The 26,919-nt window shown below is 58.3% G+C and overlaps 12 protein-coding genes across 12 annotated transcripts; 4 read left to right on the top strand and 8 right to left on the bottom strand.

The window, feature by feature from the left end:
* Window positions 1–278: 278 nt before the first annotated feature.
* On the top strand, window positions 279–3,746 carry TRAVEDRAFT_43566 (glycoside hydrolase family 92 protein; the record flags this gene model as incomplete). Its single annotated transcript, XM_008035687.1, has 18 exons — window positions 279–478; window positions 540–567; window positions 627–666; window positions 722–796; window positions 857–963; window positions 1,025–1,248; window positions 1,313–1,417; window positions 1,475–1,805; window positions 1,861–2,249; window positions 2,319–2,400; window positions 2,453–2,539; window positions 2,595–2,643; window positions 2,698–2,848; window positions 2,905–2,953; window positions 3,004–3,039; window positions 3,092–3,215; window positions 3,273–3,353; window positions 3,412–3,746. The coding sequence occupies 18 exons, from the start codon at window positions 279–281 to the stop codon at window positions 3,744–3,746; spliced, it is 2,493 nt and encodes an 830-aa protein (XP_008033878.1).
* An 87-nt stretch (window positions 3,747–3,833) lies between these two features.
* On the bottom strand, window positions 3,834–6,188 carry TRAVEDRAFT_161434 (uncharacterized protein; the record flags this gene model as incomplete). The annotated part of the gene is made up of 4 exons (XM_008036299.1): window positions 3,834–4,074; window positions 4,136–4,334; window positions 4,394–5,326; window positions 5,558–6,188. The coding sequence occupies 4 exons, from the start codon at window positions 6,186–6,188 to the stop codon at window positions 3,972–3,974; spliced, it is 1,866 nt and encodes a 621-aa protein (XP_008034490.1). The 3' UTR covers window positions 3,834–3,971.
* Window positions 6,189–6,418: 230 nt separating this feature from the next.
* Window positions 6,419–8,179, bottom strand: TRAVEDRAFT_56329 (uncharacterized protein). Its single transcript, XM_008035811.1, has 4 exons — window positions 8,131–8,179; window positions 7,585–8,066; window positions 7,313–7,526; window positions 6,419–7,252 (listed from the first exon to the last, which is right to left on the bottom strand). The coding sequence occupies exons 1-4, from the start codon at window positions 8,170–8,172 to the stop codon at window positions 6,512–6,514; spliced, it is 1,479 nt and encodes a 492-aa protein (XP_008034002.1). The 5' UTR covers window positions 8,173–8,179; the 3' UTR covers window positions 6,419–6,511.
* A 640-nt stretch (window positions 8,180–8,819) lies between these two features.
* Window positions 8,820–9,877, top strand: TRAVEDRAFT_43563 (uncharacterized protein; the record flags this gene model as incomplete). The annotated part of the gene is made up of 3 exons (XM_008035686.1): window positions 8,820–9,149; window positions 9,208–9,402; window positions 9,470–9,877. The coding sequence occupies 3 exons, from the start codon at window positions 8,820–8,822 to the stop codon at window positions 9,875–9,877; spliced, it is 933 nt and encodes a 310-aa protein (XP_008033877.1).
* An 869-nt stretch (window positions 9,878–10,746) lies between these two features.
* On the top strand, window positions 10,747–11,850 carry TRAVEDRAFT_56328 (NAD-P-binding protein). Its single transcript, XM_008035810.1, has 2 exons — window positions 10,747–11,364; window positions 11,432–11,850. Exons 1-2 carry the CDS (start codon window positions 10,762–10,764, stop codon window positions 11,756–11,758), a joined length of 930 nt encoding a protein of 309 aa, XP_008034001.1. The 5' UTR covers window positions 10,747–10,761; the 3' UTR covers window positions 11,759–11,850.
* Window positions 11,851–11,940: 90 nt separating this feature from the next.
* TRAVEDRAFT_161426 (kinase-like protein) lies at window positions 11,941–13,351 on the bottom strand (the record flags this gene model as incomplete). The annotated part of the gene is made up of 2 exons (XM_008036298.1): window positions 11,941–13,232; window positions 13,294–13,351. 2 exons carry the CDS (start codon window positions 13,349–13,351, stop codon window positions 12,115–12,117), a joined length of 1,176 nt encoding a protein of 391 aa, XP_008034489.1. The 3' UTR covers window positions 11,941–12,114.
* Window positions 13,352–13,776: 425 nt separating this feature from the next.
* On the bottom strand, window positions 13,777–15,393 carry TRAVEDRAFT_43560 (uncharacterized protein; the record flags this gene model as incomplete). Its single annotated transcript, XM_008035685.1, has 2 exons — window positions 13,777–14,756; window positions 15,330–15,393. The coding sequence occupies 2 exons, from the start codon at window positions 15,391–15,393 to the stop codon at window positions 13,777–13,779; spliced, it is 1,044 nt and encodes a 347-aa protein (XP_008033876.1).
* A 2,109-nt stretch (window positions 15,394–17,502) lies between these two features.
* On the bottom strand, window positions 17,503–19,859 carry TRAVEDRAFT_56326 (malate synthase). Its single transcript, XM_008035809.1, has 5 exons — window positions 19,137–19,859; window positions 18,941–19,076; window positions 18,545–18,874; window positions 18,348–18,482; window positions 17,503–18,294 (listed from the first exon to the last, which is right to left on the bottom strand). The coding sequence occupies exons 1-5, from the start codon at window positions 19,480–19,482 to the stop codon at window positions 17,622–17,624; spliced, it is 1,620 nt and encodes a 539-aa protein (XP_008034000.1). The 5' UTR covers window positions 19,483–19,859; the 3' UTR covers window positions 17,503–17,621.
* Window positions 19,860–19,885: 26 nt separating this feature from the next.
* Window positions 19,886–21,061, bottom strand: TRAVEDRAFT_141987 (uncharacterized protein). The gene is made up of 4 exons (XM_008036297.1): window positions 20,889–21,061; window positions 20,648–20,828; window positions 20,190–20,471; window positions 19,886–20,023 (listed from the first exon to the last, which is right to left on the bottom strand). The coding sequence occupies exons 1-4, from the start codon at window positions 20,970–20,972 to the stop codon at window positions 19,953–19,955; spliced, it is 618 nt and encodes a 205-aa protein (XP_008034488.1). The 5' UTR covers window positions 20,973–21,061; the 3' UTR covers window positions 19,886–19,952.
* Window positions 21,062–21,746: 685 nt separating this feature from the next.
* Window positions 21,747–22,108, bottom strand: TRAVEDRAFT_34426 (ribosomal protein L39e; the record flags this gene model as incomplete). The annotated part of the gene is made up of 4 exons (XM_008035477.1): window positions 21,747–21,794; window positions 21,857–21,902; window positions 21,962–22,020; window positions 22,106–22,108. The coding sequence occupies 4 exons, from the start codon at window positions 22,106–22,108 to the stop codon at window positions 21,747–21,749; spliced, it is 156 nt and encodes a 51-aa protein (XP_008033668.1).
* A 302-nt stretch (window positions 22,109–22,410) lies between these two features.
* On the top strand, window positions 22,411–23,013 carry TRAVEDRAFT_113328 (uncharacterized protein; the record flags this gene model as incomplete). Its single annotated transcript, XM_008036296.1, has 5 exons — window positions 22,411–22,530; window positions 22,580–22,620; window positions 22,674–22,705; window positions 22,757–22,855; window positions 22,913–23,013. 5 exons carry the CDS (start codon window positions 22,411–22,413, stop codon window positions 23,011–23,013), a joined length of 393 nt encoding a protein of 130 aa, XP_008034487.1.
* A 742-nt stretch (window positions 23,014–23,755) lies between these two features.
* Window positions 23,756–25,613, bottom strand: CCP1 (cytochrome c peroxidase). Its single transcript, XM_008035380.1, has 6 exons — window positions 25,269–25,613; window positions 25,147–25,201; window positions 24,996–25,077; window positions 24,587–24,857; window positions 24,213–24,529; window positions 23,756–24,156 (listed from the first exon to the last, which is right to left on the bottom strand). The coding sequence occupies exons 1-6, from the start codon at window positions 25,584–25,586 to the stop codon at window positions 24,057–24,059; spliced, it is 1,143 nt and encodes a 380-aa protein (XP_008033571.1). The 5' UTR covers window positions 25,587–25,613; the 3' UTR covers window positions 23,756–24,056.
* Between the last annotated feature and the right edge of the window lie 1,306 nt (window positions 25,614–26,919).

Here is a 26,919-nt window from a genome sequence, read left to right as displayed (position 1 = left end):
CGCTGGCTTTTGAACACCTGCTGGTCTTCATCCGCGGCAAGCCGCTGGCGCGTCCTGTGCACCAAATAGTGATCAATAACGCGAAGCCATGGTCACGCGTGCGCGCATCTCAGTGTCCGCTACTCGGGCATGTGCTGCTGGCTTCTTCTCGACATCGCGTATCGACCCCGCCGTCCCCGATGGCCCGGCCACGGCGGGTACTTAAGCCATGCAAGGATGCGGCAACCCGCCTGTGGTTGTGCGCACTGCTGAGCTAGTTAGTCTCCCTGCTCCGCACTATGGCCGCTATGCGTGCGCTTTGGGTGCTCGCTGCCGTTTCCTCTTGGAGCTTCGGCCCTGTCTATGCCCAACCTTCGCCTCAGGTGCAGAAGGATATCTCCGCTGCAATCAAGAAGGCAGCTTCGTCACACTCAGCCGAGGTCGACTACACCCAATTTGTGAATGTCTTCATCGGAACCGACAACTTTGGCGATGTCTGGTATGGAACATTCTGCGTTACCTGTACATGCAGAGTATTTCGCTCATGCGTGCCACAATAGCCCCGGTGCCTCCGTGCCGTTCGGAATGGTTAGTGGTTACGTCGCGAGTCACAGGACGCTATCATGGAACAGAGTTTCGCGCTATAGGCCAAGTTCTCGACGGACTTAACGGGCTACGCACCTGCCGGTTCGTCTATACCAGATCCGCATTTGCTCGAACAGTCGATAGAAATCCATTGCAGGCTACATCACCGATGCGACGCAGAAGATCCGAGGAATAAGCCCCATGCACGATAGCGGAACGGGCTCTTCGCTGGGTGCGCTTGCTCGCATATCTTGCGCCCGGATCTCCGCACACTAAGTGAACCACGCTACAGGAACCTATGGTAACTTCGAAGTCATGCCCATGGTATGTCCCGGCGGGTTCGACACCTGCCCGGTCACGCTCGCTGCGCGCGAGCGTTTCCGGAAGAACAACACCGACGTAAGCATACCTCTTCATTTGTGGTTCCACCTTCGACTGAAGCGGGGGTAACGCCATGTAGGTGGCATCCCCGGGCTACTTCGCCCAAACGCTCGATAATGGTATCAAGATGGAAGCGACCTCGACGCGTCGCGCCGGGCTTGAGCGGTTCACCTTCCCTAAGGGCTCCAAGCCATACTTCGTGCTCGATCTCGCTAATGACCTTCCTGCGTCCTTCGCTGGAGGACGCATGGACATCGACCCGGTGAAGGGCAGAATCACCCTGGGTGGCCTGTGGGGTTCCAGGTACCAAACTTATGCTACAATTTTAGACATGCGTATCGTGCTGACCATCCGGATCTTTCTTCAGCTTCGGTCCTGGGTCGTACAACTACCAAGCGTTTGCGTGCTACGACATTCTCGACGGCGGTAAGCAAAAGCTCAGCGAATTCGGTGTCTGGACAGGCATGACTTCGTAAGACGCCCTCTTATCGACGCACTCCAGGGTGTGCACTGACTAGCCCTGTGACAGCGAGGACTTCCAGGCGTACGGGCTCGGCCAGACGACCCTGAACCTCACGCGGAACCTCATCGGGGGCGTGTACGAGTCCGGCGCGCTCTTCTCGTTCGATGGGAAGCCAGAGCAAATCAACATGCGCGTCGGCATCTCGTTCGTGTCCGCAGACCAGGCGTGCGCGAACGCGGAGAGCGAGGTCGGCGACGCGTCGTTCGAGGACATCGTTGCGCGTTCGAAGGCGCTGTGGAACGAGAAGCTGAGCAAGGTCGAGATCGACCTGAAGAACACGCCCGCGAACGTGACGGAGATGCTGTATTCCTCGCTGTATCGCTCGTCATTGACTCCGGTATGTCCCCTTACGGATGTGCTAAGCTCAGTGTCTCAATCTCCAATTCTCCCAGAATAATGCCACGGGTGAGACGCAGGGTCCATTCGCGGGCACCACGCACCCGTACTTCGATTCCCTATACTGCAGCTGGGACACCTTCCGCACGTTCTACCCGCTCATGTCACTGCACTCGCCCGTGGAGTTTGCGGAGATCGTGGACAACTACATCGACGGCTGGCGCAAGCTCGGCTGGATGCCCGAGTGCCGCGCGAACAACCTGCCCGGGTGGACGCAGGGCGGGTCGAGCGCGGACCCCATCGTCGGCCACTTCGCGATCACGTACCACAACGAGGCGGCCGCGCTCGGCATCGACCTCGACGAGCTGTACACGGCGATGCTCGCGGACGCGGAGATTAACCCGCCGGAGTGGAATACGCTCGGGCGGCAGATCGACGTGTATAAGTAAGTTTATCTTGGTTTACGTGCTGCCATTTGGCGAGATGGTGTGCTGACGGGTGTGCGTCTGACCAGGCAGTACGGGTTCGTTCCGTTTGGAGTGCTGGACCCGAGCAGCGTTGGTCGCCAGACGCGTGAAGGAAGCAGAACGCTGGAGGTGAGGCGATGTGCATGCGAGATTCACAGCCGTGCTGATCGCTTTGCCACAGTACGCGTTCGAGGACTTCGCCGTGCGCCAAGTCGCTTTGCTCCTCAACAAGACCGACGATGTCGCAAAATACACCAATCGCTCTCTCGTACGCATATATCTATGTGCATGCGTTGCTCACTCATGCTTATGCGATTGAGTAGTTCTACCGCAATGTCTGGGACCCGTCAGTCGTGAGCGACGGCTTCCATGGTGTGTTTGGCATACAAGTAGAAGAGACCTCACACTGAACCAGTGCCGCTGCAGGTTTCGCACAAAAGCGGATGTCCAATGGAACCTTCGTCCACACCGACCCAGTCGACTGCTCGCCCAACGACACGAACCAGAACCGGGAGTGCTCGCTCCAGGGTGACAACGTGGTCGGATTCTACGAATCGTCTTCATGGGAGTACAGCTGGTGAGCTCATTCTGACTGGTGATAGCGAAACCAGGCACTAAACTACCCGCTCGTAGGTTCGCACCGCACGACACCGCGCACTTGATCGAGCTCATGGGCGGAAACGTACGCACCTAGTTCTTGAGGTGATCAATAACTAACCCTCGCCTTCTCAGGACACCTTCGTCAAGCGCCTCGATCACTTCTTCAGCGTGAGCAGCGTTGCCTGTCTTGTTTGTGACAGCCACTCAATTCTGCCTATAGGCCGGCTACTACCTGGCAGGCAATGAGCCCTCGTTCCAAACCCCCATCGGCTACCACTACGCGAACCAGCCGACCAGGTCGGTCGACCAGGTGCGCGACGTCGTCTTCACCAACTTCGACATCAGTAAGCCCCGCTCTATCGTCTCACTTGCATGCGCGTGCTGACGCGTGTCCTTCGCAGCTCCCGCGGGGCTGCCTGGTAACGACGACCAAGCGGCAATGGCGTCCCTACTCGTCTTCCATCTTCTTGGATTGTACCCGGGTAAGCTAGCCTACACAGTGACAAAGACATAAATCAGGCCAACTCACCTCTCCTACAGTGCCCTCCACCTCACAGTTCCTCGTGCTCTCGCCGATGACGCCCAAGTTCACGATCCACAACTCGTTCCTGAACGTGAGCACGACGGTCACAACCAAGGGCTTCGACGCGCGCTCCGTGCAGAAGACGATCCCGAAGGGCGCGGCCGCGTACGTGAAGAGCGTGTCCGTGAACGGCGTCGTGCAGGTGAACCGCTGCCACTTTGACTTCTACGACGTCTTCCGCGTCGGCGGGGACGTCGTGATTGAGGTCACTGCGGACAAGAGCAGCGTGAACAGCTGTGGGGCGGGCCTGCCCGAGTCTGTCTCTACTGGCGGGTTCGCGCAGGTTCGGTGAGGGCGGGGTCGCTAGAAGACGTGGAATCAAACGAAGTGTAGGCACGCGGATGAGCGGGTCATGTCATGAATAGCATCGTAAATAAAGCACTAGCTCGTGGGATATCGTACACGGGGGAGATCGTAAAGAGATGGGAAGCAAACTACTACACATTCCGATACATGACCGAGCACGCGCGGGGGCGTGCGAACCAAGCGATTATACACGCGGGTATTTCGAGTGAGTTTAGGACGAGGTCGACGGGCCGTCCTTGAAGTTGGGGTTTGAGGGCGGGTGGATGAGAAGAACACCAGGGTTCGTGGAATCTTGTGTCGCGTCGATGTGATAGCTGCAGAGATAATGTGTCAGGAGCCATACCCAGACACTTGACGAAGAGATACTGCACGTACTCTGCCATGGCGCCGATAATGGCGAGCTTGAGGGCGGGTATTTTGTTCTTCGAGTGGTGCCCCTGGCCGGTGATGATACGCAGCTCGGGGGTGCCCGTGACGATGGAGTCGTATAGAGCCTGCTCGACCTTCTCAATGGCCTCCGGGACCTTGAGCCGGTGCACGTCAATCGTCTGGGGCTGAGGCTTCATGTTGTGCGCTGCAGTTCAAGCAGAACCCGTCAGCAGCAGCCTGTCAATACGAGATTTGCGCACATACCTTGGTAGAACCGTCGCGCAGCCTTCGCGTGCAGCTCGCGCGCATCATGCGCCGCGCGGTCCATCTCGTGCTTCACCCTGAATGCAGCCCAGAAGTCCCGGTTCCGTCGCGCATCTTGCAGTTGCTTTCCTAGCTCCGCGCGGCGCTTGTCCGCCTCGTCCGCGATACTCCGCAGCGACTCCGCGCGCTGAAGGAGGCGCGTCCGGTCGTTTACGTTCGAGATGACGCTCCCCGCGGGCGTACCGTCCGACTCTACCTGCGACAAGCGATTCTCGCCGCCCTCGCCTTCACCGCCATCCAGAGGGTACTCATACGGGGGCGGCGCGGTGATACTCGTGCGCACGTCTGAGCGGACCTCCGGCTCTGGCATATGTACGGGTCCTGTGGACCCCGGGCCTGGGTGCATGTTCTGCATATAGTCGGCGGGGGGAATCAAGCCTGGACTTGGCTGCGGGGTGTTGATGTCGGGGATGAGTTCGGGGTGGAGGAGCGCCGCGCGTGCCTGTGCTTGGTCTTCGTGGTCGGCATTGCGCTCGTAGAGGCGAATGGGGATGGGGATGGGATTGACGTCGGAGGAGACATGCGATCCAGCCTCGTCAAACACGGTCACCGGCGGAAGGCTGCTGTGGGGGGTAGATGGACGCTCTGGAGTCGTCAACCCGGATTTAACCAGCTCCGGGCTGTAGACATTGATGCGTGGCCTGTCCTCGTCCTTCTCGGGCGTGGTCAAGCCAGAAGATCGACCGCGCAGGTCCGAATGTACGCTCTGCTCGTCATCCGACAGGACGGGCCGTATAGGATACCTTCGCTCAACGTCCGGTATGACGGGAAGCGTAACATACTCGAGTTCGGAGGGCGTGCGTGGACGCGGAGGACCGAGGGAGGGATCCCGGGTGGGCGGTCGCGAAAGTTCTTGAACGGGAGTGCGTGATGCTGCCGGGACAGGTGTTCGTGAAGGTTCCGGCACGGGTGTTCGAGATGGCTCGGGCACGGGTGTACGAGATGTGTCGCGTGGAGGTGGTCGTGCAGGTTCTTGACTAGCTAGTCGTATAGGTGCTTGGATGGGCGACGTAATAGGGGGCGTGGAAGAGGTGTCGGAGAACGAGACCGACAAGTTGGAGCGGGAGGGCCCGATGGACGGCGCGCGAGAGCCAGAGCCTCCACTGGCACTGGCGTTCGTATCAGTCTCAGACCATCCTCGGTCAGAGAACGAGCCGGGCACGCGCATCGCGGAGCGTCGGGGAGGTGCGGGAGTAGGCGCGGGCGGACGGAATGGAGCCCGGGACGCATCGGTTGGAGAGCGAGGTTCCAATGGAGGGCTGCGCGCGTTTGACGCACCAGACGAGGAGGGGGGAAGTTGGTAGTACTGCGCGCGCGCAGAGGAAGACGTGCTCCTGTTGCTGCCGCCACCGCTGCTTGTACGGCTGCCGCTCAGCGAGAAGAGGCGAAGGAGAGGGTAGATGACGGAGTGCCGGACGAAGCGCATGAACCGGCGGAACCGGCGGTCTGCGTAAAGGTCGACAAAGACGTCTGAGAGGAGCATGCCCATGAAGGACCAGAGTATTGTGATGAATAGCCGCATCCAACTCGTCGTCCAGAGCAGATCAATGAGCAGGCGGAAGCCATAGGCAACGTAGGGATCGATGGAGGCGGGATATTTGGAGATGAAGTGTCGGAGGATGGCGCCCTCCCAAAGGCCGACGAGCGAGCCGTTTAGTCTATGATTGTGGTTTGTGAGGGTGTCGATGAGTGCGCGCAGACCGAGTCCAACGCCGATGGCGACGAGGTTGTCCATCTGTCATGCCAGACGCGAGAGGTGTATATGGTGAAAGCTGGGGAGGGGGAGACGGGCGATGGAAGGAAGAACGAGCTCGTCGAGGGCGGCGTCGTCGACCGCCTCGTGCCCGCTCTCCATTTTCCCACGTGCGTTGTAGTCCGGCGTCTATGTCCAGGCCTGGGCGCCAAAGGATCTGGATGCTATTGTTCTCGCCATGCGCGCGTGTGTTCCGCGAAGCCAGGGGGGTATATACACAGCCAGCGATACAGACTAAACTACAGGGATATATACGATACATGTTACGTGCGCCTGCGCGAGATATCCTCCCTTCCTCCCTTCCATCATGCGAGGTCCAGCACCTCAACGTTCCCAGTCACATCCCCCACCGCGATCCGGCCGACAGTATCCTCCAGCGCAGTCGCCGATATCATGTACTTCTTCCACAGAATCTCGTGAATGTTGCACCGCCGCGCGTACAGGACGTCCTTCGAGAGTTCAACTCGCGCCGTGGGAGGCCCTATTTTGCCGCCGGCCTTCGGTTCGCCCTCCGCGGTTGTCACCTCGAACCCAACCAGACATCGTGCCGGGTTCTTCGCGTGCCGCACGACGACATTTCGCGTCTCGGTCCAGAAACCCTTCCCACTCGGCCCAATCCGTAAGTCGCAGGAGGAAGGGGCGACGCTCATGACGCGCGTGTACTGCGAGGGGAAGACGCAGGGCAGGCGGTCGAACGTCAGGTTGCTCGGCTTCTCCTTTTCATCCGAGTCCTGCGCTTTGGGGTTCGGCAGCAAGTCGTACTGGTGCATCGTCTCAAACCCGTCATCCGAATATCGAGATAGGATTGTCACAGGTTCTGCGGGCCAATCGGGAAGCTCGTCGGAGGATGCAGCAAAGACCTGGCGGACGACAACGACAGAGCTTGAGGCAGGTAGGTCCATCTCGATGCTAGAGCTCGCCGAAATCAAGGCTGGGTACGGCGGACGGACTTTTCTCCACGAAGGCGCAGGGAGGACTTCAAAAGTGCGCTGCCGTACAATGAGGAGGTATCGGTTGACGGGTTTAACGGCGAGGATAGAGTTATCCTTTGGGTACTAGTGAGTACTTGTGCTTGTATGCGGCCAAAGACAATGAGATGCACATACCGGTAATTCTGCTAAAGAAGCTTTCCCCAGAGGTTTCACAATAGTGGGTGCACTGAGGTAGCAGACGTGCATGGGGTCCCCGAACACAAGGTAATCGCTGCGCAGGAGGTGGAGCGGGGTCGCCGCTTGTCGATGCGCGCGAAGCTCCATCCGGCAGCAGAACCTCCCGTGGAACTTGTCAAAGGAGAGCGCTCTGCACTCAACGACGCCTTGACTAGTGTAGAGATGGGTCAGTTCATCGCGCGCGACAGTTGACTGTGCGGAGCGCTCACGTTATAGCATGTGCACTGACATACGCCAGGACTATGTCGCTCTGCGGGTCGTCGTTCACAATGACCTGCTCAATCGTCCTCGCCGCGGTCCACTCTGCGACGCGATACGCCTCCGACTCCCCCAGCGGAACCTCCCAACACGTCAACACGCGCCCCACGACGGTGATCAGGTACTTCCCGTTCCGCCCGGGCAGGAACGCGACGTGCGAGACCGAGGTCTGGGTGTCCACCGGGAGATTGTCGTCCCCTAATGTGAGCGCAGAGAATTCAATCGCCTTCCGCGCGGCGGGATGTGGGGAGTTCCAGTTGTCGTCGAACTTGACGGCGTGCACGGCACGCGCCTCTAGGTGCGCTGCATCGAGTGCCTTGAGGTCCGCCACAGACGCGGCGGGGATGGGGAGGCCCTTTTGCACGACGTGGCGTTTCATGGCGTCGTACCACACCCAGCGCAATTTGCTCATATCGCGCAGGCGGCGGGACGTCTGTGCGAGGAGTTATGTGGTTCGGGTGAGCAGCGCGGGGCGCCTGTGGCGGATGCGGACCGACCTTGCGCAGGACCAGTATGTCTTTGACCTCCACATAGCTCATAATCAGCAGGAGAATGTCGTCGGGCAGCACAGATATGTTTCCGCGGGTTCTCATGGTGGGTGAGGATGGTAAGACGGAGGAGGTGGAGGAGGGCGAACGGGCGAAAGAGGTGCGGCTTATTTGAAGGCCGTCATATTAAACAAGGCCTTCCTAATGCAGGATCCCACGTGGGCGGCTAATTAACAGAACGCCGATCTCAGTACTTGGTCTCTCCGTCGCCGCCACCAACTGCGATGGCCCCTGACCAGATAATTGTAGCCTGTTGTCAGGCAGACGCGCGATATCCTGAGTGGGACTTGAAAATGCTCAAGTTCCAGCGCCGGAGATACTCGTGTCAGAAACATATATTGTGCGGCGTCGCGCCGGCGCCGGCGCCACGAGCTCTCTCAGGGTTCATGATAATATCATAACGAAACCGATTCTCATCTCATCGTTGTCCGTATCTTTTTTGTCCTGACCATCGGCCGGTACGAGAGACCAATGACCTTCGTCGATTCAGAGCTGAGTACATACTCAGATGTGTCTGGAGGGTCCAGGCTAGCGCCGACAGTAGCGCTTGTGCCAGCATCACCGGCAAACGTGGTCTCTGACCATCACCACCTTCTACATTTTCACTCAAGCTCGAGATCTCTGACATTGCATGCTAGATGGACACCTATGCTCAAATTCCGCGTAACGATGGTGATGCATCTAAGAACGGACAGCGCCTGGCATTCCTCGAGGCGCTGTCCAAGAGACAAGCAGCGAGCATCACGGAGCTACAGATTCAGGTGGCTGGCCTGACTAACCAGGTCGCCACATTGCTTGCTGCAGTCTCTCCGCAGAATGAACTTGGGTTTCTAACGACTGGCGAGGCTCTGGATGCTCCCGCCCACTCCCTGGGGAGTTCACACGACGGCTTTGAGGTGAAGGTGGATGACCTCGGCGGGCTTCCCTCAGAAGACCCTGGTTCGCCCACACTCCTGCGCGCTATACTCGTGAGCTTCTATGCTGTTTATGTCAAAGATCGATTACAGTGTGACACGTACGCTGCAGAAGGACCGCGAGGAGTCAAAGGACTCGAAAGCAACATTGAACAATGCCGAGGACCACAGCGGTGTGTCCTCAGTGGACTCGGAACTGGGGCCGTCCACCCCGGCTCCCCTTGATTTATCACCGTTCACCGAGGCACCGTATGTATATGTAGGAGAGGAGAGCACGATCATGCGGCGTCAGAGCTTACCTCCAGTGGTCAGTGTGTCTTCGCTAAAGTTATACGTATGGTGCAGACGAGACTGAATTGGCCTGACTCCCCCAGGCTGGCGGTGGTGTCATAAAGCGCGAGCTAGAAGACGAAATAACAGTACCACGAGCGCGTCCCGCGAAGCGCGCCCGATTCGACGGGGTAGTCATATCACCCCGGCCGCGCACCCTGGAGGACTACCTGCACGCCCGCCTCCGTAACGTCCCCGCGCATCCCGTTACTCTTGATGATGCAATCTCGAACGTCAGAGTACCACGCCAATTCCTGTCGACGTACTTTGGAGGCAGCAACCGCAATATGTTCGTCACACTCAGTGGCGAGAACCGCCGCAAACACGGGCATAGTTATCCCCACTTTTTGTTTACGAAGGCCGACAAGAACTATACGGTGCCACGGACACCGGGCGAGCCGGGCCTGATGTTCCTTGCCCAATGGGAGAAGGTGTGGGGTGAGGGCCCATAGGAAGGTAGTCGTCGGACTTCAGCATTCCCAATGGCGCTACATGGGTGAGTATAACCTCACGCGCTCAGAGCGGATGACATCCGCAGAGTTCAACGCGCTGCCAGGTCGGGTGAGTGGCCCTGGAGTACTCGTTCTGCACTGCTATTCATTATATATTATGTAGGTTCAAGAAGAGTGGGGCAGAATACTGGCACGGATCGATGGTCCTCACTCTTGGAGGCAGGGTCGAGCACACATAGTCTTATCCAAGCAGCTCGGCCGCGCTCCTTCTGCACAAGAATTGGATAACGCGCTCGACAGTAAAGATCAGCCTTACGAGGTTGATCCTCTTGAAATCACGCAGGCGTTCAAGACCGGCGTTTGCGTGAGTCTTGCTAGCTCGCCCTGCTACTACCCCCGCTAAAGCAGCGTCGACGTCTGGCAGAGGATGCACACTTGGAGGATGGAGTGCATCGGCTACGATGAGGATTTCCAGCGTCGGATTGCAGAGCAATTTCCATCCTGGATTCCGGAGACAAAACCCAAGAAGCAGAAGCAAGCGCGAGGGGCAGTGGTCGATACATAGTTGTTTCAACCTCTCACAACATGTTCTACCTTGGCATGTGTCGTACACAGCCTCTTCTTGATATGGGTACTGATCACCTTTACACATGAACGCCGGGGTTCAAACGTTCATATGCACAGAGGCACGAATCCGATCGGGGCTCAATTCACGCTAACACAGCCTCAAACTCGCCGTCTTGACGCGTCTTTCGTGAAGCGCCGAGCTAGTACTTGGGTCTGCCGAGTCGACGCGTCCCCTCACGTCCCGCAGCTGCCACCGACTCAAAGGTACTGGGTATATAAGTTGCGCGCATATATGCCCTGTGCTCTATTCATCCGCAATGCCTTCACTCGCAATCGCACGCTCAGCAAACAGCGCCGCGCTCTCCGCGCTGGCCCACATCCCCGTCGCCATTTTCGTCGGCGGCACCTCCGGCATCGGACGAGCCACCGCGGAGGCCTTCGCGCGCCACACCAGAGGCAACGCGCACATCATCCTCATCGGGCGCAACAAGGCTGCTGGTGACGCCGTCCTCGCGTCGTTCCCCAAGCCTCCCGCCGCGGCGACGCACGAGTTCGTCGCGTGCGACGTCTCGCGAATGCGCAACATCCACGCGGTGACGTCCGCGCTCGTCGCGCGCCTACCGAAGGTCAACTACCTCGTGCTCTCCCCCGGGCTGCTCAACTTTAAGGGGCGCGACGAGACGGACGAGGGCATCGACCGTCGGCTCGGGCTGCACTACTACGCGCGGTGGAAGTTCACGTACGACCTGCTGCCCCTCCTGCGGAAGGCGAAGGACGCGGGCGAGGACGCGCGGGTGCTCTCGGTGCTCGGCGCTGGGTACGGCATGGAGGCCGACTTGGATGACTTGGGCCTCAAGAAGAACTACAGCCTCCTGCAGGCGGGGAGAACGTCTCCGACGTACACCGACATGATGATGGAGGTAAGTCTTGCTAGTCCTGTTGCGACGCTCGAAGTCCGTGATATTCACCGCACGTGCGCATGTTCAGTCCTTCGCGGAGCAGCATCCCGACATCGCCTTCGTGCACGCGAATCCCGGGGGCGTGCGCACGTCCCTGCTGGAGCACGCATACCCCTCTTTGAGGAGGCTTTCCAGGGCGTTTGACCTCCTGATGTACCCCTTCACCAAATCTGCCGAGGATTGCGGGGAATTCATGCTGTACGCACTCCTGCAGAGCAGCGGCGGCGCGTCACGGCGAGGCGACAAGGGTGAGGATATCGGCAAGTGGAGATACTTTGGATCGAACGAGACGAGGAAAGCGGTCTGGGAACACAGCAAGGCAGAGATGGACCGAGCTCTGGCTATCTCGGAATGAGGTTTAGTGGCGGAGGGGTCGAGCATTTCATATCTGTAAGCTATTGTACATGAGCGACCGTTCGTATAGTAATCGAGAGTCCACGCGCACCGTTTTTCATGTCAGAAGAGATTTCGAGTACAAGGATGTTGAAGGAAGACAACTACAAATACAGTGTGGTATACAACAGAGCAGGGGTGTGAGTGGGAATCTGGATAGTCCGTCGAAGATGATATTGAGTGGAGAGAGATCGTTCTTGATGCTGCGAAGTGGCCATACGCGCTGTGGCAGAGCGCTGAGGACCGAACGAGCATGGGTGGGAGCACCGCCGTGAGGCGGAGGGTGCTGTGAATTAAAGACCGCGCAGTACGCGATTCTCAGGAGTGCATGGACACGTCGACGTCTATCATGTCCGACTTGAGTAGCCGCCGCCGCCCTTGGTCCCAGCGTTTCAGGTACTCGACGCACCGATCGCCGAACACGTCAAGGCCGTCCAAGAACCCTTTCGGAAGCTTGTCCTTTCTCTGGTCCCATGGTTTGACATCGACGAGCTCGCACCGGTCGAGACACACCAGGATCATGCCAAAGCTATACGCGTCCGCAAGCCGCGCGTCTACGCATTCTCCACGCAGGATCTCGGGGGCGGAGAACGGACGTGTCCCAGGGTAGATCTGCTCGACCTTGCGGAGTGCGGCAAATTGTGGCAGTGGAGTAGGGGGTGGCCTGTGCCCGAAACGCGAGTTGTTGCGGGAAGGTGGGAGTGGAGGGGGCTGCTCGTGAAGATCATCGTCTGGGGACGCGTACGTCGACTCGGCGGAGACAGAGCGCCCGAAGTCGAAGAGCTTGATCGTGTCCATCGAGTGCGCGACCAAGATGTTGAGGAGCGAGATGTCCCCGTGGCTGAGCCCATACGCGTGGAGGTGCGTGAGCCCATCCAGAAGCTGGTTGTGGTAGTCAACCTTCTTCGCGCGCGAGAGCGTGTCTTTCTGCTCACGGATCACGTCGTAGAGCGTGCGCCCCTCGAGGTACTCGAGCACCATCCCGACGTTCTCCAGGCACCCGAGGAACGCGGTGATGTTGCGGTGCCGCGCGAGCGTGGTGTACACGCGCAGCTCCGCGAGGAACTGCGTCGTGACGTCCTTCGCGTTCGACTGCATCTCGCCGTTGATCTCGAGCTGTACCACGTTCGGCTTCTTCACCACGCACTTGAACAGCTCCGACGCGGACCCCGCGGCGACGGGCGCGAGGTGCTGGGTCGGGTTCGGGGGCGCGGAGTAGGAGGTAGGGGTCGGGAAGGAGAAGATCGTACTGGGGTTCGTCGGCGGGGTGTATATGGGTGCGGAGGCGTGCGAGGTTGTCTCGTAGGTGCGCGGTGTCTGGCGATGCAGCGTGCGGGGCGTGCGCTCATGTTGTGAGTCGTTCGCGCGGGGTTCTTCCGTGGTCGGGGTACCGATGGACGGTGGATCTGCGCCAGTGCCCTCTTCGTCGAACTCAACTATGCTTTCGCGACATTTGTTAGCAAACGCGTCTGTATTTTGGACGCGCGCGAGCCTCACCCATCCACCAGTTTTTTTTTGAAGTGAGGGTGACGCGCTTGATCTGCCTCGACGACATCGTTGTGGGTTCACCGCGGAAGCAAGGCAATATTGATGAGGGCGGTCGCGATGTGAATGTTTAGCGTGTGGTGAACGAACGAGGTGAGCAGGCCAGCGGTATGAACGTGTGCAAGGGAATGGGGGGAGTTGCCAAGCAGTCCGACAAGCCAAGTGCCCTCAAGTACCCTGCGCCACAGATGACAGGCGCTTCTATCTGCATTCCCAGAAAGGCAATCATACTAGAGGTTCGCTCCCCTCAATCTCCACACAGGTACGAAGTAAAAATCCACCATGCAATTCGCGTCACGACACCAGGGCATACTATGACATTGCGAGGTCGAATCAGATACGATGCGAAGTCACATTACCACCGGAAGCCGTCCTAATTCATTGAAAATCCATGATACCACTAACGGCCCTGCTCACCACACTGTTTGCATATCGCTACCCTCGACGACTCCGACGTCTCCGAGTCCTCCGCCGATCCTTTTCCGGGTCCCAGTCGTCCGCATCCCGTAGTACCTCTCCTTGTGGGTCTCCCGTGCGGAACACCTCCAGCTTGAGTTCATCGGCGAGAGGAACGAGCAACTCCCTGAGCGCCACCGGTGCGACCTTATTCCAGTTGCGGATAGCCGGAAACAGCTCCAGCTGTAGCCTCTCCAAGCGACGCGCACCCCGCTCCTCTCGCATACGGAGGCAACGAATGAGCGATTCCGGAAACTCGTCGTTGTAGTGCCGCCCACGGAGAGTAAGCGACCCAAGGTCAGGGCAGAGCACTCGCCCCGGGCTTGGAAGAGTGCCGGACGTGGCAGCCAGAGCGCAGATAAACGCGTCAAACGAGTGGTCCGCCGGGTAGGGAATGTCCTTAAGCGTGATCTCCTGGATCCCGGGAAAGAGGGCAAGTGTAGCGATCCATGTGGCCTCAGGAATTCCCAGCAAGGTGCCGCAGAACTCGATTCGCTCGACTGCAGCGCCTTCGAAGAGATCAAGGCACTGGACCAGCGATAGGAAGAGAGAGCCTCCGCGCCGTTTCTTCATAGCCCAAGAGGGGCTATCGTCGCCGGGAATGACCTTTAGCGTGGTCCGGCATCCATTCGAGCCTATAGCAGAGATCCCGGTCCCCAGTTCCATGGTATCGTAGACCTGGAGGGATGTGGGCAGCCTCAGAACGAGCACATTATGCCTGTCACGAGGGACCATCGCCCGAAGACCAGAGGCGCAGTCGCCGCTGACAAGGCCAACAGCCTCGACCGCAGAGACATGTGCTGGGATGACCAGCTGGGAGAAGATAGCGTGAAGCCGCCAAGGCTGGTCCGTGATCTTGATAGTACGGAGAGAGTGATGATCGTCGAGTGAGAGTAGGAGGGGTACAGGATCGCAATGCGCAGGAAGGACGTCGATATACCTATCCACGTTGAGGACTTCTAGACTCAAGCAATGGCATCAGCAGAACGTGAACTTTACTATAGGCGATGGCGGAGGTTATAATCTGTTGTAATAGCCTGCCATATCGGGGGTTGTTTATAAGTACCTGTAATATCATACCATGTGGAGCGCATGGTGGTAATTGCCTGCCCTCCTGGTTGAATGATGAGAGCAAATGACAATAGCACTATAGTGTAGTGTAATAATGTTGCCCGCGATCAAGTAAAACTGCTAAGTATACGCTCAATGCGCCAATATTTGGCGCCCGTCTTGGAATGGGCCCGGGGTGCACAACCCGATGACATCATGGTACGCGCCGTTCTGGACATCGAGCTGTCGCGAGTCAAACTCCGCACCGTCTTCTATTCCAACCACTACATAAGTCGGCCCCGACATCCTGTCGCTAAGTATCGCTCCTCTTCCCTCTACCACTCTGTCCTTGGTGTTGGCCTCGCCTCGTCAACGACTACCGCCTCTACATTCACGCCTTTAGCCGTCCTCGGCGGGTCTCAACCATGCCTAGATATCTATGAAGGAGCATCGCGCAGGTGAGTCTTGTCTCTAGCACATACCAGTACGTTCGCGGACCCCGTCATGAACAAGCCCGTTGCCAAGCTTGTCAACACTGACTTCCATGAGGGTTCGAGCAAGGACGGCGCACAGCCGCAGTCGAGTGACGACTAGGAGAAGCCTCACTTTAGAATCCTCGCTCTAGGTAAGCCTGCCGATTGAGTGGGCTCATAAGTTGACGATTTCTTTCTACAGCCGCACTGTTTCACGTCGCACCCGGCTCCGCGCGACCGTACCTCTCTACTGCGCTACCTGTGCCAACGTTAACGGATGCTGCCGCTCACTGCTTTCTGTCTATCTCTGGCGCTCTACTTCATGCTCTCGTTTTGACTCTGCTGTTCTGTTCCACCCGCTGTCAGCTCTCAGGGTTGTCTCTGCGCGCATGTAGGGTGCGCCTGTCTTCAAGCTTCAAGTTCTTACGTGTGCGCTCCTCATCCGCCTCGTTCAAGCTCGCCTCCTCGCACGTCCGTCACGCACCTTGGTCTTCAAGTTCGTTCGCGCGTGTTCCCCATCCGTCCCGATATCTCACACGGTCGCGCGCGCATGCCTCGTCCATTCCCATGTCTCACACGAGCTCGCGCGCGTGCGCCCTGCATATATCCCGTGTTTGATTGCATGTACCCGTATCGGAGCCAGAATAAATCGATTATATTTGCCATTTTATCGAAACCGAGCGGCGAGTGAGATGGCAGCCCGGCGCGAGCGCTGTAGCGGCGCCCGCTGCTACTATCCGGGTGTATGCCTATTGTAACATTGCTCTTTACCCTGTAATCGCCATCATGTCTTGTAAATGTCCACTCGATTGGATCGAATATTACAGGGTATGGGCGCTATTACAGGGAATGATGCAGTACTATGATAGACGGCCACCAGGTAGTAATACTGTGTCATCTCGGGCGCATATTACAGGGAATTATGTGCATTATAAGGCCCTATAGGTGCCAGTAATATGGGCAGGTGGTTTGCTGATGGGGAAACGATCGTCAGGAAGTCGACAACTGGCATCCGCCGATGGGCCATCGCCAGGCGCAAGCAACGCAAAGTAGCGCATAGAGCGGCCTCTGGATGGATAAGCACGTCCCGCACTTGCAGGTCGTACAATTGGGGGAAGTTTACAGCGCGAAGGGTGTAGGCAGGCGTTTCCAAGATGGCCGAGGAACCGCGGGGACAGCCGTGCACGTGCAGCCGTTCCAGAGCCGGCATGCTACGATTGAGTATCTGCTGTACTGAGTCGCCCTCCACGTCGAACGGCGGCGCGATGCTGAGGACATTGATATCACAAAACGGTAGATCCCAGGCCTGCCGCCAGGGAATCTCGAAAACACTGCCATCTACGAGGGTCGCAAATACAGCGACCTTGCCTTCCGGGATCTTAACCGGGATCTCCCAAGCCTGCTGGGGGACTCCCGCTGACAGACGGAGAGGAATTGGTGCCTTGTTGCATGGGATGACATGACTGAAAGGAAATTCTCACCTTCAGATGAACCAGGGTCTGCCATATCTCACTTCCTGAGTGAGGTAGAACGGCGTGTGGAGCATATAACGGGGGATTTGGTGAGGATGATGAGTTGCTGCTCCCTCCCTGCGTTATATGGACGAAACGGTGGTCTCGCTTGGATATCGCCCTGGAGGTGCTTGGATATCCATCCTGCCTCCGATCAAGCAAGCCTGCAAACTTGTCTGACGGTGTAGCGGCCATGCGTAGAGAATCATCATGGTCGAACCTGTGGATAAACCGGTAGAATATGAGCGTGCAGTAGATAGCAAAGCGTTTGAGTGGTTCAAGTACCTGAGCTATGCCCGGCGGCGTTGCCCGCACGACTCGAGCTCATTCAATCTCCACTAGCGGAAGACCCCCAGATTCCCGGTGAACACTTATGATACCTTGCATTATGTAGCAAGCAACCTGAATCAGCGCTCGCGCACACCGTCAGATCCACCGCTTGAAGGGAAGATAGGCAGCGACGTACTGGGCGCATTGAAGGCGGTCCTGCATATCCAAGCACCCTTGATCGTCTCATCGAGAGGCAAAACGTGCGTAACCAGTCGGAAGGGCTTGGCCTTGAAATCGTCCTGGAAGAACAAGAAAGAGTACAACGCGAACCTGTGCGACTTCGCGGTTCCGCGGTGACGTATACAGTCGACACCGCCACCAGCGCTGCCGGTGCGAATCCTCTAAGCGAGGCTGCGTTTGAGAGAATCGCTGCTTTTAGTGACGTGATGCTAAAGTACAGTGTAGACCCCGATCCGAGAAATAATCATACAAGACCGTCCAAAGCGCTCCCCCAGGCCGCTCAGAGCACGCTCCGCTGCCACTGCGCAGGGCACCCGTCCCGGACCGCGAGGTAGCCCATCAAGTCGCTCGTCAGGAACTCGCTCGGCCACTCCTTGCGCACCTGCGCCTTCAAGTACTTTGCGACGATGCCTAGGTTCTCCTCCGTGACCGCCGCGCTCTTCAGCGTAGGCGCGATCTCGTCCACGAGCCCGTCGATCCACGCCGCCGTGATGACCTCGCCCGAGTCAGAGACGCGGATGCCGTACTTGACCCACTGCCAGAGCTGGATGCGCGTGATCTCCGCCGTCGCCGCGTCCTCCATGAGCCAGTTGAGCGGGATGCAGCCGTTCCCGCCGAGCCACGCCGCGCTGTACGCGAGCGACGTCGCGACGTTCGAGCGCACACCCTCGAGGGTGACTACGCCTGGGACCTTCGTGTTGAGGAGGTCGGCGGCTGCGACGCGGACGTCTTCCCGCCGGATGTGGTACTGGTTGGGGCCGAGCATGTGCTCATTGAAGACCTCCATCGCGATTCCGTTGATGAGCGGGTGTGCGATCCAGGTGCCGTCGTGGCCGTTAGTGACCTCGCGCAGCTTGTCTGCGCGGACCTTGGCCATCGCGATCTCGTTCGCCTTAGGGTCGTTCTTGATGGGGATCTGCGCGGACATACCTCCCATGGCGGCTACGCGGCGTCTATCGCGGAATGTGAGTAAGGAGGTTGAGATTCGCGCTATAAAAATTCGTACTTGTGGCAGGTCTGTATGAGCAGGCGAACATATGAGTCCATGAAGGTGACCTCCATGGTGACGTCCTTGCGGTCGGGTAGCACAGCGGCGCGGTCAGCACGACGCCGCTTGATGAAGCTGAAGATGTAGTCCCAACTGGAGATAGCGTGTATATGAGCATTCTAGATGCACAAGAGGTCTTCTGCATAGCTACTCACCGACCGCAGTTAAGACCTGCTGAGTGTGTGCGGAGCTCGAAGAGAATCTCCTCCATTTGGAATGCCGCGGGGAGTGTCTCGATGAGGACGGTCGCGCGGATAATGCCGTGGGGCAGGCCAATGTAGGACTGCGAGAAGTTGAAGACGTCGTTCCAGAGACGCGCTTCGAGGTAGTGCTCCATCTTCGGGAGGTAGTAGTACGGGCCGGACCCGCGCTTGATGAGCTCGTGCGCATTGTGGAAGAAGTACAGCGCGAAGTCGAAGAGGGAGCCAGACATGGGCTGGTTGTCGACGGTAACACGCGGCTCGTCCAAGTGCCATCCACGGGGCCTGCGAGGTGGAGAAGTGATGTCAGAAAACGCCACACAAGCACAAGCAATTAGAGTTGGGACGCACCGGACAATCAGCACCGCGGGGTTCTCCTTGAGCTTGTACGACTTCCCGCCCGACTCGAAGTCGATCTGCCGGCGAATCGCGTCGCGCAGGTTCACCTGGCCGTTCAGCATGTTCGCCAAGGTGGGAGAGTTCGCGTCTATATATCGCCGTGAGCATGAGCAAGGTGCGCGATAGCATGGGACGCGTTCGCACGCACCCTCGAAGTCGGCCATGAACGTCTTCGTGCCGCTGTTGAGCGCGTTGATGACCATCTTGCGGTCGGTGGGACCGGTGATCTCCACTCTCCTGTCCTCCAGACCGGGGCCGGGCGGGGCACAGATCCAAGAGGGGTCGGCGCGGATGTGCGCGGTCTCGGAGGGGAAGTCGAGCTGCTGGCCTGCATCGAGACGCAGCTGCACAGTCTCGCGGGCAACGAGGAGGCTCTGACGGGTGGACTCGAATGTCCTGTGGAGAGCAGCAAGGAACTTGAGCGCGTCCTCAGTGAGGATCTGCTGCTGGGCCTCCTGCGCCTGTGTTGAGTGGATCTGCACGCCTGCGACCATGGTGGGTGTTATCGAGGAGGTGGTGGTGTGTGGGAGAGGGCGCGAAGGCTGATAGGGGAGTGTGCGGGATCTGGCTGGGCGAGCATGGCATATATGTAGGGCTGGCCATGGCGGCTCCCCGCGACACCGAGTGCGCGACGGAGGACGGATGGGAGGAACGTCATTCCCCTTTCACGTGCTTCCTTCCCCAGGCCGCGGACCCCGGAACCCCTCCCCGCCGATCCCCCGAAGCCCGGAACTCCGCCCGCGCTGCCCTGCTCTCCTTCCCCGCGCGCCTCGTACGATCCACTCTGGGCGGTCGCCGGCGGTCCCGTGCATTCCGTCTCGCTGCCTCCCGTCGGATCCTCTCCGCTCGGTAGTGCGACGGCCTCGCGCGGCTGCCCAATCAATCCGCGCAGTCCCAGAGATATGCAAGTTCGATAAGGTGTACACACAACGTCGTACATGGGAGCCCAGAATACCCGGAACCCTCACTCTCCCTTCGCGCGCGCCTCCGTCTTCTCCTTTACCTGCTCTCCCGACGGAACGGGTGCCGTTGATCCTGATCGCCGTCCCGCGCACAAAGCTCCGTATTAGCCTCCGTTATTTCCAAACGCGCAAGCCTGGGCAACCTCCTCCTCCGTCGGGCGTGTCCGTCCGAACCCGAAGCCGGCGCGCCACAACGGAGGACATCCGCGTCCAGACAGACCAACCGGGGCGGTACTCACCTGAAGACGCTTGCGGCGCTAGCACCTCCTTCGCCACGCGTTCTCCCACCTTTATTACCCGCCGGCATGCCATCTGCCACATGCCGCAGCTCACGGAGCCCGCAGGCGCGAACGGGAACGCGAGCACCCAGGTGAGCGGCCCAAACCAGCCCGGAGGCAGGTAGAACACCGCGGCCTTGCGGTACCACCACCCGATCACAAACTGCAGTCCAGTGGTCATCACCCACATCGCGGAGTTGAACTTGAGCGAGAAGGACGTCCGCGCCGACGCCAGCTCGCCATCTGCGGGGTAGGGCGGTCAGCATTTGTGTGCCAGGCGGGCAATATTCACGGGGCGGAGTGCGCGGGGGCCCGCTGTGCCGCTAAGCCGTGGACAGAGGGAGGACACAGGCCAGAGGGGTACGCGCAGCGCACTCCAGCGCAATGCCGAGCATGTAGTAAGGGACCTCCTGACTTACTGAGCTTCTCGAGATCCGCCAACCCCCTATCGACACTCCGCCTCAGCTTGGCCCACTTTGCGAACTGGTCTTGCGCGCTCGTTTGGAGCAGCTCCTTCTTGTTCAGCAGGATCTCGGACTTCAGCTTGCGCTGGCGCGCTGCGGTCGAGCTGTAGAATATGCGGAGGTACAACGCGAACACCTGCAAACGGAGACAACGGTAAGCTTGTATGAGGCAGCGCACTGTTAGCGCGATACGTACGAATTCTAGGAGGACGCTCTTTCCTATCCACGAGATTAGTTCGGTCACGAAGACCAGCACGAAGAGTGTTGCCATTAGCGTCATTTTGGAGCGCGACTGTGTATCCCAGGACACAGATAGAGACGAGGTATTAGGGCACGTAGAGTGCTAGTGTGACCGCTAGACAGACCGCGGAGTGATACGTGTACAAGGAAGGTGAGGATGCCGCCGCCACCTGCGGCACGTCTACAGTGGACGTAGCGCACGTGGCTGATGGTTGTTTGTCCTTGTTAGTTTCAGAAGCTATTGGCCTCATCGATATTCCTCCGATGCTACAGAAATTATACTGCGTCACAGGAAAGCATAGGACCTGCAGGCACAGGGGTGGTCGTACAGAGATGCAGTATAGCATAACATCGGCAACGATTCAGAACTAGTGGGATAGTCGTACAAATAGGTGGCATCTTTATAACACCATCGTCAGTACTTGTTGGACGAGTTTAAGCTTGGTCGAGCTATTCGAAAGTGCCTCAAAGAACAAGGTACAAGCACTGTTGAGCTCCCAGGTCATACCCAAATGAGACTGCCAGACACCAAGCCAAGTTCCTCTGACAGGATCTTCCGTTGCAGGTCTCAAACGGGCGTGTCAGTGAAGCGAAGCGAAATGTCATAGCGCATGCGGATATTTTAGCGAGTGCCATAGGCCAGTAACAGAGCGATACATGTGAGCGTGTGCGCGGTGCGGATGCGGTCCCGGCGGTGCGTATGAGGAGGTCCGGCCTGGTGTCCGACCGCCCTCCCTGTCATATCTGAGCCCCCAATACAACTACAACAGCGGCATGATGGTTGCCGGCAGGTGCGAGGAGAGGAGTGGGGGGCTTAGATGTTGAGCTTGGTGCGCCTCCAGTGACGACGCTTCGCGTTGTACTGCAAGAAGGATCACTCGGGTGAGCGGCCGAATCGTGCTGTGAGAATCAAGCTGAACGCACCTGGATTTTGGTATCCGACTTCAGGCGGAACCACTGGGGAATGGGGCTATCACACATGTCTCAATACATCTCCTCCTGGCCCTCTGCCAAACTTCGTCAACTCACCGGTTCTGGCGCGAGGCCTTGGCAAGGATGCGCTTCGTGCGGAAGGTCTTCTGGGAAGGCTACATGCACAGAATCGCCGCAATCAGCACTTTATTCTCATATACGGCCGAACGAGCCCTCAGATCGTGGAATGCAGCGACATACCATCGTTCTTGATGTCGTTGGCGGGCGGGCGGCGGTCGGTGGAAAGGGAGAGAAAATTAAGGTTGGGGAGTTTGTGCCCTGTACAGTTCTGACTAAGCGTCCGAATCCGGCATGCATGCACGTGCTAACTCTCACGCTTTTGATCCCACAGCCACCGGCGCGCGACGTGTCGTGGCGCGACGCGTTCCACGTTAGGCGCCTCTCTGTCTACCGTCTCTCCTGCACACCTCACCTCCTCGTTCACGACTCCTGCTTTTACGACAAACATGTTTTTCATGCGCATTCTCGGCTGTGTCTCTGCTCTTATGCTTGCGCTGGCCGTAACGGCGCAGGATACTCCTACGGAGCTCAAGATCGACACGACGTTCTTGCCCGAGGACTGCAAGGTCAAGTCGCAGAACGGTGACCGTCTCCAGGTCCACTACGTGCGTATAATAGCTGTTACGGAGTGACTGTGCTTATGACTGTTTATAGACTGGAACTCTGTTCTCGAACGGGAACAAGTTCGATTCGAGGTATAATGCACGGACACATCCGAGCTGTGTATGATTAGCTCACATGTACTTAGCCGTGACCGTGGCCAGCCTCTACCTTTGAACCGTACGTTAATCAAAAGCGTAGGTAAAAACACCACTAACAACGATTGTTCAGTCGGCGCTGGCCAAGTCATCAAGGGATGGGAAGAGGGTCTTAAGGGCATGTGCGTCGGCGAGAAGCGCATCCTCACTATCCCTCCCAGCATGGCCTACGGTCAGTTTGTTTACAGTCTCGCCTGCTTCTGCCCATCTCACATGTCAAACGAATCAGGTTCCCGTGGGTTTGGCAGCGTCATTCCCCCCAACTCTGCGCTCGTCTTCGACGTGGAGCTCGCAGGTCTGGATGCCAAGGGCCCGCGCGAAGAGCTCTAAGCTGTCGATCGCGTCGCCCGTCATCGCACGTGTTGCATACAGATCTATCCCAACCACCGGGACTTGTATTCATATCCCAATCACAGAATCTTTGTCGCAAGGACAGAGCACATTGACCCCACGTCTGACTCAAAGGTCCGCTACTCCCAGCAGTCTTGATGACTGCGGCATGGACCTTCACCCGTCCTGATGCACCAGACATTGGCGGGTCCAACAGCGTTGTCTTGAACACGCCGTCGCACATCTGCTGATGCCACCCAACCGTGCCGTCCAGTCATCGAATAGCGATTCCTGCGACCGTTCTCTCGTCGGGTGTCTGTCTGCTCCGTTACCCTTCGGCTCGTCGCGACAGTCTAGAAGCAAGTCAGATGCGGTGCGTAATGCACCCGACGACCCCTCAGTTTGGTTTGCCCCTTTCTTCGACATACCACTCGCCGTCATATCCTCGGCCTCACCTTGATGCCCTTCGTTACAGTTTTGCAACAGTGGAGGTCGTGCATGCTCGAGAGACCCTCTTCGACTGTTAACCAATACGGTAGATGTACCGACACGAAATATACTTGGGAACACGAAGCTGCGAACGAACCCACGCCCGAACAGGTGCTGATGCACGCGAAGCCCCTGCCCCGTCCCGTGTCCGCCATCTCCCCCTGTCCGCCATTGGCCCATTCAATCGCCTAGGGGTGGTGACCGGCCGCGCACGGCAGCAGCTGCGTCAAACCGACAAGGCGGAGACTTTCGATGGAGTGTGGCACAGCGACTGCATTAAGATCCGAAGCAAGCAAGACATAAAAAGCAGCTATTCAAACGAGCGAAGAGATGGTGGCAGCAGTATAAAAGATCGTACAGTAGCGCACCCACGCGCCCCCTCTTTCCCCCTCTCCCCCACCAACGACGACGACCCTCCTCCCGCGATGGGCATAAATATGTGTGCGCTCTAAACCTGCTCCCCGCTTGTCTATGTCTAGCTCTATGTCTAGCTCTACGGTCTAAGACGGTCATGGGTCGGGAGAGGTCGAGCAAACGATGTGCTAGCGACGATTTTACTTCTCGTCCGAGCTCTTGAGAATCCAGGGCTCAGAAGAGACGAACTGCTGCGTCGGCACGCCGAGCTCGAAGAGCCGCGCGACCACGGACGAGAAGCTGTACACACAACAGTCAGTACCGCTGACACCACAAGCGAAGGTGTGTACACGTACTCCTTGAACCACAGCTGCTCGTCGTCCGCGTACGCCTTCGTCCACTTCTTGAACGACTTGTCCTGGACGAGCGCGTAGTCGGTCGGTAGCATCATCAGCGAGCGCGTCTTCTTGTCCTCGAGCTGCTTCGGGCCGTCCCACTTCTTCCACGCCCACTTCTCATTAAGGAGCAGCTTGTAGTACTCGTTCGTTACGCTCGTCGGCGAGAACGTCCACGGACCCTCAAATCCGGAGCGGTCCGTGTGGCAGCGCCCGAGCGCGTGCGCACCGCTCAGCGCAACGATCTCCTGGTCGTTGAAGCCCATGCGGTAGAAGATCTATGGGACACCCGGCGTTAGTTCGTCTGCCTTGACGGATGCAAATACAGCGCTTACATTGCGGATGTGGTCGGCACCCTGTGCGGCGTCAGGCAGACGGCCGTCGGGGGTGCACTGAGTGGAGAAGCCGTCAATGCGGCCCGGACGCCAGGGGACCTTGGGGCCGCCCATCTCCTGGATACTGGCCACACCAGCCAGCGTCCAGAGATCGCCGTAGGAAATCCACGGGAATTCCTGCTTGACGGGCTCAAGCAGCTCGCGAGCAACGTTCAGACCGTTGTTCGCGCCGTGCTTGGCCTCAGGCTCGAAGCGCATAGTGGCATAGTTGCTTTACGGTCACACGCATCGACGGAGACATGATGGTTGACGAGCGGAGACAGATACGCAATAACGGGGAAGAAGAGCATCAGCGAGCGCTCCGATATACCGGTTTATCGCCCGGAAGCCTCGACAGAACGAAACTCACCTGCCGCCAGTGTTCGAGTCCTTATCGTAGGTACCCGACGCATGCCATGCCAGACGGACGAGGACGGGACCGTAGGAGCCATCTGCAGGGCGGGGACGGGATACGTGAGCCCTGAACCGCGCTGCTCACACGCCTCCGGAAGGACACGTACCGTCGTACCCCTTATCACCGGCGGAGTCAAGAATTTCGGCAACGCGGTTGTACACCTGCGAGCAGCTCAACGTCAACGCCAACGCCCTCTACATGCCTAGGCTGCACGGAGCAACGACCGACCTTCTGGTAGTCCTCCTGAGTGGGGACGTAGTTGGCGGCAACCTTGGCAGCCTGGACGCCCGACTTCACCGCGGTGCCGGCTTCCCTCGCAGAGTCGGAGCTGGAGGTGTAGATCCAGAAGCCGACACCACCCACAGCGGCGGCGCCGAGAGCACCAAGAAGAGCTGCGTTGCTGCTCTTCTTCGGGGTGGGGGGAGGGGGAACCTCCGTAGAGAACTTACGGAAGGCGGGGTTGCGCAGGGCGGTGCGGGACGCACGGGCTGCAGGAGCGGCGGCGCCAGCGCGGCGTGCAGATGCTCTGAGTGCTGCGAAGGACATGGTGGAGGTTACCAGGGAAGAGGAGGAGATATGGCGAATCTGGAGGGGAGGAGGCGTTAAGTAGGAACGCCGGAATGGGCCGCCCGCTCGATCGACCCCGCGCTCGATGGGCGCCTGTTTCTCCGCATTATTCACTACACGTGATTGGTCCTGACTAAAATGCCACCCTCCCATTGGCTGGAGCACCACGTGCGCGCGCTTTCCTCGACGGTCAGCATCACGCTTTCGACGCTTGCACGGTTCCTCCCGCCTCCTCGATGACTGCTTCACTGCGCCTGGCGGTGGCGGATCGGAATATTCAAGGCTCAAGGGTATTCTAAATGTGGCGTTCAAAGATGTGAGTCAGCCAGCTAAGCACTCATATTTTTCTATTGAACTCGTACGACCTCCTTGGCTTTCGCAAGTACGACAGTGAGCGTCACGCACACGGCTCGCCGTGAAGAATTTGATAAATAATGTACACATGCACTCAGCAAAAGTACTGCATGCTCAGCTTCAAAGCTTCACGTACGCCGCATCCGCTGTACGGTAGCTCTTGAATAAAGGTTTTTCTGTCTAAACATTCTTTAGCGCCTTCGGCGTCTATAGTGAATCGTGGTGGCGTTGTGGCGCGGACGTCTTATGCCGCGACGTCGATCATCCGAACTACCTCTTTCCTCAAAATACAGGCCTTATCAGTCGCACACCGTATGGCTCGCTGTGAGAATGGAGAGAGGGGGGCATGCAGAGGCTGACGCACCCGCGAGACATCGAGCAACCACTAGATGTGGCGTGTCTCTCCCCATTCGGATCGGGACTCGGAGGCCTGTCGGGCTGGCGGTCAGCCACAGGACCCCTGACAATCCTCCCAGATGCCTTACACGGCGGGCCACAAAATGTTGCGTTTTGGTCCGGGCCAGATTTGGGGCCTCTTACGCGGTTTTGGTCCGCGCCATGTGTAAGGCATACCCCCCGAAGGACTCGATTTGGTCCGGGAACTGTGTAAGGGCCTTCAAAAACCGGAAATTTCGCTCGAAGCGACCCAAAATCTAGTCTTGAACCAGAGTTGGTCCGGGTGTGTGTAAGGCCTCGCGCGTCCAAAACGCCCTTTTTGGTCCGTTCTGTGTAAGGCATAGAGCTCCCGGAAGCCCCATTTTGGTCCGGGCACTGTGTAAGGCATCTGGCAGGATTGTCAGGGGTCCTTCAGCCACTTACGCCCGCCTCTGACTGCATCTCAGAATCAGCGCATGGTATTGATATCCGGGTCACGAGGGAAGGGAGGACAATGGCTGGGCCAGATCAGGACGCGGCTGACCGGAAAGTCGCGTTCGCGGAGTGCGAACCACAGGGCCTG

Source organism: Trametes versicolor (assembly GCF_000271585.1).
Source record: "Trametes versicolor FP-101664 SS1 unplaced genomic scaffold TRAVEscaffold_2, whole genome shotgun sequence".
Taxonomy (NCBI): domain Eukaryota; kingdom Fungi; phylum Basidiomycota; class Agaricomycetes; order Polyporales; family Polyporaceae; genus Trametes; species Trametes versicolor.
The sequence above is the reverse complement of the archived record's forward strand: the minus strand, read 5'-3'. Positions and strand labels throughout refer to the sequence as shown.